The 10,625-nt window shown below is 42.8% G+C and overlaps 1 protein-coding gene across 1 annotated transcript; it reads right to left on the reverse strand.

Annotated features, from left to right (window-relative positions):
• Positions 1-4,772: 4,772 nt before the first annotated feature.
• LOC125540625 (tyrosine N-monooxygenase-like) lies at positions 4,773-6,469 on the reverse strand. The gene is made up of 2 exons (XM_048704225.1): positions 5,543-6,469; positions 4,773-5,402 (listed from the first exon to the last, which is right to left on the reverse strand). Exons 1-2 carry the CDS (start codon positions 6,467-6,469, stop codon positions 4,773-4,775), a joined length of 1,557 nt encoding a protein of 518 aa, XP_048560182.1.
• Positions 6,470-10,625: the final 4,156 nt, after the last annotated feature.

Raw genomic sequence — 10,625 nt, forward strand, 5'->3', positions numbered from 1 at the left:
AATTTTCCATAGTTAACAAGTTCATGATTTGTGTTGCTCCTATTGTAGGCATGCACACCTGGTGTTCATGGTTAATCCACATCTAGTCTCGAGCAGCTCGTCTGAGTTATTATTTTAAATTTAGCTAGCTGCGCAAGGCTTGCTGAAATGACAGGTTTAGAATTTACATTGGCCTTACGTGGTTATAGATGACGTCGTATTGCTTCTTTGAGATGACGTCGCTCCTCTCTTCATTTATTGGCTGCTAAAAGCAAGACATTTATATATTCAAGAGCAGCAGGTGAAATCACAAGGACTAGCAAGTTGGTCATTATTTTCCTAATAGTATTTTCTAGCTGAACATCCATTCATGAATGTGCCCTTAATCTCCAGTGTCGTCGAGTGCCTACTTTGCCGGGTATGGTGCCAAGTTTGTAAAAAGAAATGGTACTATAGAGTACAACGACGCACGCAACAAAGCTGTAAGTATATGTCCCAGTGCTCACCATGGAGCTATATTCTACAGATCAATCATATACAAAAGTTGGCACGATAGATCATCTCCACAAAATTTAGGAGAAACAAACAAGGCAGCAAGTTTGTGCTGCATTTCGAGGGCCAAATTTCTAGTTAATTATACTAGTACATGAAGACGTCCAACGTCAAAATTTAATCCATATGGTCTGAGCTGCGAGCTGCCTAGAATCAGAATATATTTTGTCCTACCTTGTGCTTCTCTTGTCTCCACGTTGCTTGCCTTCCCGTGCCTTGGGTGTCTCAGCTTTCTTCTAGATGTGTGCACCTACTAATAGAAAGATCTTGGCCTCAAATACTCCACTTTTCATGAAATACATATATTCACCAATGATTGGTTGGACTAAATACTACATTTATTTGCTTAGAAGGGGAAAGATGGTTGTGCTCGTACGTAGTTTTTCCTAGGACCATTCCAACAGGATGCTCAGAGGTGGGTGGAGAAAAAGCTCAAAAGCCACACTTCCTGTGCTTTCAAAGGATGTAAATCATCTTCATCCTTTCGCTTTTCAAAGCCCCTGAAATAAATACTTAATTTCCTTTATCAGAGATTCACATATTCTCGGTCTCCTTGAAAGAACATGAGTTCAATAAGGGGGTGGGGGTAATTTTACCGTGAACAATGTCCCTAGGTTTGGCGGTAAATGGCAGGTGTGTGAGTTCCTTGTGTCATAAAAAGCTATGTACCTGCCACTATATCTGTTAGAGGATATAACGTTAATATATTGTCACAACACATTAAAAGTCAAGTCTACCTATAACAATAAGCACCATCATTTCTTGAGTTGAATTATGTACTTCCTCCATTTCTATTACCAGGTATCTTTTTAGTGCATGGTGACCAAGACATTGTTGTGAGGATTATTTCCCCTGGTTATAATGTTGATTAGAGCAGTAATTACAAGTAGCTAATTAATGATTCTTGAAGTTTTTATTAGGGATATGAAGTCATACTCTTTCGATAACAAATTGAAATTCTGATCTACCTATAACCTAACAACTGTCATTGCTAAAGTTGAATTCATATATTCCCTCTGTTTCTTTTATCAAGACTCTGATTTTGTGCATGGTTACCAATAAATTTATTTGAGGATTATTTCCCCCGCTTACATGTTGCTTGAAGTAGTAACTAACGGTAGCTAGTTAGAGTGAGTCATTTTGAAGCCCGAACTCCATGAAGTTTTTTTTGAGAAGTTCAAAATGTATACTTTAAAGTTTCAAAAAAATCGTTAATATTTTCTACATGTTTATATGGATGTATTATATGAAGGGTATAAAGAATTACAATGAAATACATTAACATGTGAGCTACATAAAAATTGTTCATTTTTTATAGTGAATAGTCTGTGTATTGTTCCCTATTTTCGAAATCACATATTTTTTTGTGTGTAGATCTCACCTTAATGTACATCATCATCAAACATTACACATGTAGTATACATCCTAATGAAGGTGCACTATTGTTTTCAGAATTCTTTGAAACTTTAAAATGTTTTTTTAACTGAGATCCATGGAGCTCGAGCTCTATTTTGGATTTGCAAAGGTAATTAATGAGTCTTACAGTTTCTGGGGAATAGATTAGAATCTACGGGAGGAAGAAGGAAAGGTACCTAAAAATTCAGAAACAAATACATTTAATAAAAAGGACAGGATGAATTATGTATTGATGGCCACTTACATTCCAAAAACATTAAAAAAAGAGCAAAGGTGAAGCTGAAGTAAAATAGAAATTGGGAAGGAAAAATGAAAATAGGTGGAAATTATCTCGTGTGCTCAGTATGTCAACCTCCACCGGGCTCTCCCGAGGACAACTATTACCTACTGGCCCAAATGAGAAATTTCCGTGAACCCTGGCCCCGTTCATATTTAGGTGCAAAATAGTAATAAGCTCGATCTGAAATACATCGCGTACTTTTTTGAAGGATCAGTCTTTGAACAAAAAATATTCTACTTTAGGCAATAATTAATGTCCCATCAAATAATAGTAATAAGCTCGCTCTGAAGTATTTTATGTCAGTGAGTAATAATATGGTTAATTTATTTCCCATCAAGACTTGACATATACGTATGTATCGATGCATATTATGTATAAATAACACAAGTCGGAATGGATCTTCTTTTTCATAAACTATTCTCTCCGTTCAATAATATAACATGTTCTAACTTTTTTTCTGAATTGGATGTATATAGACACATTTTAGTGTGTTTGCCACTCATTTAAGTCCCTACGTTGTCTATATTGAAATATCCAAAACATCCTATATATGTGAATGGATGGGCTACATAACAATAATATCTACTGATATGTATCTGAAATTTAAATGCGCTCAATGATATGTTTTTACCTGCAACTGCTTATGGGGACATGGCTGGTTTGTAAAAATAAAACACAATTGTGGATTACAAGGACGCACACAAAACTGTAGCTATGTTTTTCCACCGGTCGCTATTGAACTATACTATACAGCTCATCATACACAAGTTGACAAGTTGGCACGATCGATCATCTCCGCAGAATCTACGAGAAACAAACAAGCAAGCACGTCATAAATTTAGTAGGCTATATTCTATTGAAATTTTGTAGTATATGCATACGGTCGGGGTCAAAATTTATTCCATGTGGCCTGAGCTACCTGCTCGCTGCATGTTCAAAGGAAGTGAGGAATTATGCAAGCGACTCTTTGACGACATGCCGTCAATACCTATCAGGTCCTGTACATTTGTCTTTCTTGACAGCCTTCGCTGCCTCATTTGTTAGAGAGACTCTCTGTAAGCGTCCGTATGCATGCATGTGTTGAAGTCCCAACTACTAAGTCACGATAAACTAGTCCAGAGAAATGGAGATTGGAAATCTAACGAATCTCTAACTGCCAAATGAATGAATATACAACGTGTGCATGTCCTACTCATAGTCGACGACGTTATCTTACGGGTGCTTCTAGTTCTACCTGTCGTTGGTTCATGCCCCACGGCCTACAGTCTCATAATTTTTTCTTACTCCACACGAGCGTGCACTTTTGTTATACTATATAGATTCTGGACAATTTTTTGTCTACTTTACGGCTTGTCTGTGTGGATATCTGTGAGCATTAATGCATGGGTGTATTGCTATCTTATATCCCTGTTTAGATTGGCTTTTAAACAATAATTTGGATAGTTGTATCTTTAATCGGACATGATTCCATGCTTATACTTATTTTTTCTTTTGACACACGGTTAAACTTAATAGGAATCCTGCTATTTTTGCATTTGTAGCTTATTTTCGAGCTTGACAAGAAAATATTTGTAAGCATTAACGTATGCTTGGATTGATTTTCTATATGCCTATTTGGATTACTGAATTTGTAAATAAGCATTCCAATATTTGTATCTTAATTGGACACGACTCCATGGTTAAAATGAATTGGAATCCTACCATCTGTCTCTAGAAGCAATCATGTATGTGAATGTTTTTCTTGCACCATATATATTGACGGTGCAAATATGGTACTCCCTCTGTAAAGAAATATTAAGAGAGCTTATATCACTATTTAGTGATCTAAACACACTTATATTTCTTTACAGAAAGAGTACGTGGAAGTGAAAGAAGAGAGCCGGAAGAGCACCATGTACAATACTGAAAGTGAAGTGTCGAAAAAGAATATGAAGGAATTTGAAACATTGAAGAATACAAGATGTCATATGACAATGTGTTTTACCAGTATATGTGTGTCCTTCTTTGCTTTCCACAACATTAGAAAATGTGGAAATATAATTTTGTATTCATATTATACCTTTTAATGATACAAAACTATTTATCTTCCCTCCATACGTATTTCTTCACCAGTCTTCATCTTATTTTCTCCTAGATAATTGTATTTAATACTAAGAGGTGAATAATTATAGCTTATTCCGCTGGTTGTCACATTGTAATAAACATTAGCTTGTACATTTATGATGCGAAGGTGGTAGGCAACATATAAATTTATAATTCCATGAACTGTTTGCAGAGTATCATAATGCTAAGTACATACAATAGATTTAGTTTGACAATACAATAAAATAACAACTTTTGCGGCTTCTGCCCACACAGACAGTGCACACAACCCAACAACACACATTACATTAGCATTGTCATTGCTTTATTTGTACAGACACACGTTGTTCCCTTTTGTTTTTTGAAGAACCGAGGAATGCACGACCACTGAGGACATGGGATCTACAAAATTCTTATTAGGATATATATTCCTGATAATCGGTTAAAGCATGCACTAACTCTATTAAATTTTCTCATAGAGATGTGCGGCCAGCCGTGGTTTAGCTTGCAGAACCAGGGGTTCAGCTAAGACAAGCGCGCCGGTATTGCTTTCTTGGAGACTGATTCTGTCAACTCCAGGGGGCTTCGTCCAGGAGAATCCCTGCAACATCCTCGCAAACAACATCACTGTGACTGAGGTACCAAGTGAAATTCCGGGACAACCCCTCCTCCCACTACTAAATGAAATAAAACGTAGTCCTGTTTCACTGAGGAGCACATTTGCGGTATTCAAATGCCTCTCGGGCTGAAAATCAAGTGGTTCGTTCCAGATCTTGGGATTCCGACCAAGTCCCATCCGGCTTAAAATGACATGGCTATCCTTAGGGATGGTGTAGCCAGCGATAGTGGTGTCTACCATGGCGACATGGGGTGGGTTAAAAGCATGGTATGCGTGTATGCGGAAAGCTTCTTGGATGCATGACTTGAGATAGTTTAGTAGTGGAATGTCAGACTCCTGGACAAGTTTATCTTTACCGACGACGGTGTCGATTTCATCAGTTGCTTTTTTCATCACCTCTGGCTTGTTCACCATTTCAGCGAGCGCCCACTCAACAGCATTCGATGGGTTATCGATTGTTGCATACATCATTTCCTACATCGATATAGAAAAAAAATGGTCAGTTTTCTATCAAAAGAAAGTTGGGGGATCAAATTCTTCTTGCAGTTCACGAATGCATGCATGGTTGTTTGTTGGATTACTGAATATTGATAGAGGTTGAAATGCGTACTAACCACTATCTGCGCCCGTATATCATCCACGGACAACAATGGTTGGCCATCTGCATCATCTAGATAAACCAGGACGTCCAGAAAGTCTCTGGCCTCTTTGCTTCCACCACCATTCCGAAGATTCGACCTTTCGATGATCCTCTTCTCAATGATGGAGTCATGCAACCAGTTGAGTATTCCCATAGCATCCTTGGAAACCTTCTCATGGCCCTCCAAATCAAGCCCTACAAGGGCTGGGAAGTAGTCGGACACGCAGAAGTTATAGAGGTAGTTGAGGAGCGTGAAGAGAGCAGCAACATGTGCCATCTCATCATGTCCGGGTCCGCTAGCCGACGAACCCGGCAGCTCGCTGCCAAAGTATCTCTTACCCAACACGAGCCTTCTTATCATGTTACCACAGAAATGCTGGGCGACATGTCGCACGTCGACGAGGTTGTTTGGACATGCCATGCAGGTTTTGTTGATGTACGTCACGAGGTGGTCACACTCCTCCTGCCGAAGATGATGGAGTTTCTGCTTCATGGACGGGGTGAGGATCTCCGAAGTGAGGACGCGCCTCATCTTCTTCCACTGCTCTCCATGTGGTGTCACGATGGTGCCCTTGTACCCGAAGCTGAACGAACCCGAGGCGAAGGTTGCCGGACGGGAGGCCAGCACCTCGTCCTTCTTCTGCAGAACCTCGCATGCTATCTGCGGGCATGTCACGGCGACGACGTGAATGGCTCCGAGACGGAGGCACATGATGTCTGTGTCCATCTCCTGGAGCAGGCGATGGATCCACCGGAATACGGCCGGCTTGTTCCACATCATCTGGTGAATGTTGCCGATGAAGGGCAGCGTGGGAGGCCCGGGTGGGAGCTGGTGTTGCTCACTTTTGACAGACAGTAGAATTTTTCTATTTTTGAGTGCAAAAAAAAGTACGGTGACCATGGTAATGACCAGCGTAGCAAAAGCCGTAAGACTTGAGAATCCGTACATTGTTTGCGAACTCATTGCGCATGAGCTAGCTGTACGGATGCTATGAAGTAGGATATATAGATGGAAAGTTGTGGAATAGGATGTACTGAATAGATTTGTGTTCGAAGACACTCTTGCTCTTGGTGCATCTAGCTCGTTTCAGAGGGTATTAATAGGACGAAGTGCTAGCTAGGCTCCAACTGGCCCAAGTACTAAAAAAAATGTCAGATGTCTAAACATCGTAAGGGAGCTATCTCCTGTCCATATCTATATATATGTTATGAATATTTATTTATTGATCGGAGACTCTTTCAGTACCCCAGATTAACTCACATCATTCAACTTGTCGCCACAGTTGGATGTAAGCGAAATGGCTAAAATAAAATAAGGATGTGACTTAACAACAATTAAATTACCAAAACAAGAGGCAAACATGCAACCATGTTCATCTCATCGTCGGTACAGGCTAAACTATCTTCACCGTGATTCTATAGTGGGTCCGAATTATAACCTCTGAAATCTATCACACGTAAGTTGATATAAGTACATATATACAATGATTATTAAGTGCATATGTAATATAACTCTGTCTTGTCTAAGGATTTCAAACATAAGAATAATCGCCGTTGCCACCCTTGGCAACAGTAGGACCGAAGGCACCCCTGCCGACTTCCCGGAGCGCCCCTGCCACCGAGGCCAGCCAAAGGCGAGAAGCGCTGAACCGTTGTGCTCCACCCGCCGGAAGAACCTCCAACCACAGCTCTGAACAAGGGCTGGCCGAACCTCCGCCACTGTGCCACCACCGCGACCAACCAAGGAGGCCCCTGTCAACGTGGCTGACTGCAGACCAGGTCGCCAATCGCCCACGCCACTATGAAGCCGGATCTCGCTACATGTAAGGCCAGATGCAAAGCTGGTGAAGCAACCCCTCTGCCACGTGTCAGAAGAGAAGAGAAGAATTGTTGGTGAAGAGATCGCTCGCCTGCTAGCAGCCGGCTTCATTATGGAGGTGTTTTTTCCAGAGTGGCTTGCCAACCCAGTCCTTCTAGTGAAGAAGAACAACAAGTGGCACATGTGTATTGATTACACCAGCCTCAACAAAGCCTTCCCCAAAGATCCATTTGCTCTGCCCCGGATTGATCAAGTGATTGACTCCACAGCCGGATCCGAGCTGCTGTCTTTCCTTGATGCCTACTCTGGTTCGCCGATGCAGCCACCATCCCCGACCTCCAGCACCCACCACCAGCCAGGAAGGCCATCGCAGAGGTGGCCACCCGCTGCCCGCACCGCCACCGTCCCAATGACCCAGTAGCGCCGCACCACCTCGCGGCCCGCCGCGAGGAGGCAGAGGTACCCATGCATCGCCTCTACACACCGTGCCGCCGTGACGCTCGACCCCAGCGCGATGCTCCAGCTCGGGGAGCCGGCCCATGTCGGCGCCTACCGAGCGGGAGGACACAGAGGCCCCACCACTATTAGCGACGAATGGGCTTTGCCGATCCACGCCCTTGGGCGGTGGCGAGGGAGCCTTAAGGGCAGCGCTGATTTAGGGTTGCCCCAGCCGCGTCGCGGGAGTGGCGCGCGGGGAGATCGCATCCTGTCGTACTTCTTCATTCGAAGTATACCGGTCCAAATTAGTTGTATATAAACATATGTGTAGTGATATATAATTTCCATACAAAATTCATAACAACGACACATGAAATATTCACTTAGATATATGTATGCACTTTTACGAACCGAGTACAAAAATTTCCTTGTAAATTTGAGACTTTGTATATAACAAAACTTTAGTTTAGAGATATGATGTATGTAACACAATTCAGAAATAGAGACAGAAAAAATTTGATACACTTCAATTTTTTCGGTAAGTGCGCCATATGAATATTGTATTATTAAAATAACAAGCAAACAAAACAAGCCACCATATTTGTTGACATAGGTAAATTACTTCCATCACCTACATTATAACTGTTGAAATGTTTTAGACATAGATGCCCCCCCCCCCCCAGTCACCCACACATCAAGCTGGTAGATTTCTTACACTTGTTCCAAAGACATCAATGTCGGGTACCTTGAAATACACATCGAAGTGAGCAAATCCAGCTCGAGCTATCCAAAGAGCTGGCTCCGTGGTAAATCGAGTTCTGAACGTGTGTTTGAGCTAGGTTTACACATGTTGCGGTGCGTCTAGTGTTCCACAGAACAAGGTTCTATGTTTCGAACTTTAACCATGCATCGGTATCTTTCCTAAGTTAATCTCAATCCTGTACTTAGGACAAGCGTCTTCCAATTTTTGAGCAAGCAAAACTCTTTCCAGAGTTATAGTGTCGGTCTCCGTTATTGTCGGCATTTTTTTACAGCTTTAAGGACAGGATTTAGCAGAAAAAACCGCTATTTCAAATCAGCTATGAAAAACAGCCAAAATCTGATTCGGGAAATTTCCAGTGTATTTCCTGAAGCACGTCACGGATTACTTCAGTGTCAATGTTGATTCAACGAATCAGCTTTGCCGTCACAGTGAATCCACAGCTGATTCTATGAAGCTGAAGCCCAAACAAACGATGACTTAGGATTAGTTTGTCTATGAATGGGAAAAAGATGTGTCGGAACAAAGCCGAAGAGTGATTGGTTAAATTTGGTTGCTGTAAGGGTTTTGATGTAAGTTTGCCTAATGTTCCATTGCCATAGACTAATTTAATCGAGCGTTAGATGAATTTCATTGGGTTCAGATGCACCTAATTCTTCAATACCACCCCCGCCCCTGGTTTGATAATCTGGATCCCCTTACTTAACCAAGTACAAACTTGCGAATCAGTTCCATCGCGGTATCATGGAAGCTTTATTGACCTAGCACCTAACAAGTTGCATGTACTAAGAAGACATGTATGAATGGAAAGAACCAGCTTAAAAAGAATGACAATTTGCTAGTCGTTCTGTTCTCTTCCTGCCCTAGAATATGGAAGTGTTGCAGCCGAGAGGCATGCATGCATGTGAGTCTTGCTTTGGCAGATAGCAAATGCATCAGGGAGCTGCCTCATCTGTACGACGTCATCAGACGTAAACACATAAGGCCAACATAACTACTTCATAAATGGGCAAAGCCAGTGTTTATTAATCCGTGAACCAGTGGAATAAGCTTTGAAAGGAAATAGGCCAATTGATCACAGCTGCTCAACATGAATCTATCCTATTGCATTTTTTTCATAGAGAATATATGCATGTGGAACTTTCAAAATTCCAATTTGCATCGCAGCATATTTGCTCTTTTGGTTTAATAATAGATAAACCTTACAATGATTTAGTAGTTTTTATATCCAAATACAATTAACTAACAGAAAATAAGATAGGAGAAACTGCAGCTATTAATACATGAAATTTCCAATTTGCATCAAAAACATAATGATCATTAAAACATAACATCATAAGAGCATCTCCACTCGCGCGCCAACATGCCCCCAGGGCTCTTTTTTTAGCGCTGGCGCCTAAAAGTCGCGCCCCCAAGACCTTGTTTATCGCCGGTTTGGGCCGAAATAACAGCTGGCGAACCCGAGCCGAACCCAAGCCCCCAGGGGCCGTCTGGGGGCGCCGGCCGAAGCGAAAAGGCACCTGGGTCCGCTCTGTCAGCGAGAGACGGCCCTTTTTCCCGCCGATCCCCCGCTTTGCCCCCTACATTTCCCTCCATTCCCCCCTTTTGCCCCTCTTCTCCCGCCAATTTTCTCCCTCTACCCGCCATCCGGCCGCCATCCCGCCGAAGAAGTATACGGTCCCTTGCGCCGCTGCTGTTGCCGATGCTACCTAGCCGAAGCAGAGGAAGCCGAGGGCGCCACCGGCAAAATCATCGGGCAGGTCGAACGCCGAATGAAAGGCGGAGGTTCAACGCTGGGAGGCCTTCACCACCGACCGACGGAACTGGCTCAACTCCAAGAGGGCCCGGGACGCGGCCGCGTTAGCGGCGGAGCAGGCAGAGGCGTCTCGCACGGGGATGATGAATCCACCCGGCGGCCAGGGCTCGCAAGCTGCCTAGAGCCAGCAAAGCGTCGGGTCGCCGGCCAGCTTCTCGCCGTCGCCACAGCCCTGGGGGTGTACACCCTTGCCTGGCTCCGCCGACGGCGACGCGCACGGCCGA

The sequence above is a fragment of the Triticum urartu genome, chromosome 2 (assembly GCF_003073215.2).
Source record: "Triticum urartu cultivar G1812 chromosome 2, Tu2.1, whole genome shotgun sequence".
Classification (NCBI taxonomy): domain Eukaryota; kingdom Viridiplantae; phylum Streptophyta; class Magnoliopsida; order Poales; family Poaceae; genus Triticum; species Triticum urartu.

Bases quoted from the DNA above. Each gene is read 5' to 3' on its own strand.
- LOC125540625 (XM_048704225.1), bottom strand. From the start codon at position 6,469: ATGGTCACCGTACTTTTTTTTGCACTCAAAAATAGAAAAATTCTACTG. The intron at 5,403-5,542 runs GTTAGTACGCAT...ATATCGATGTAG, and splicing joins ATATACGGGCGCAGATAGTG to GAAATGATGTATGCAACAAT.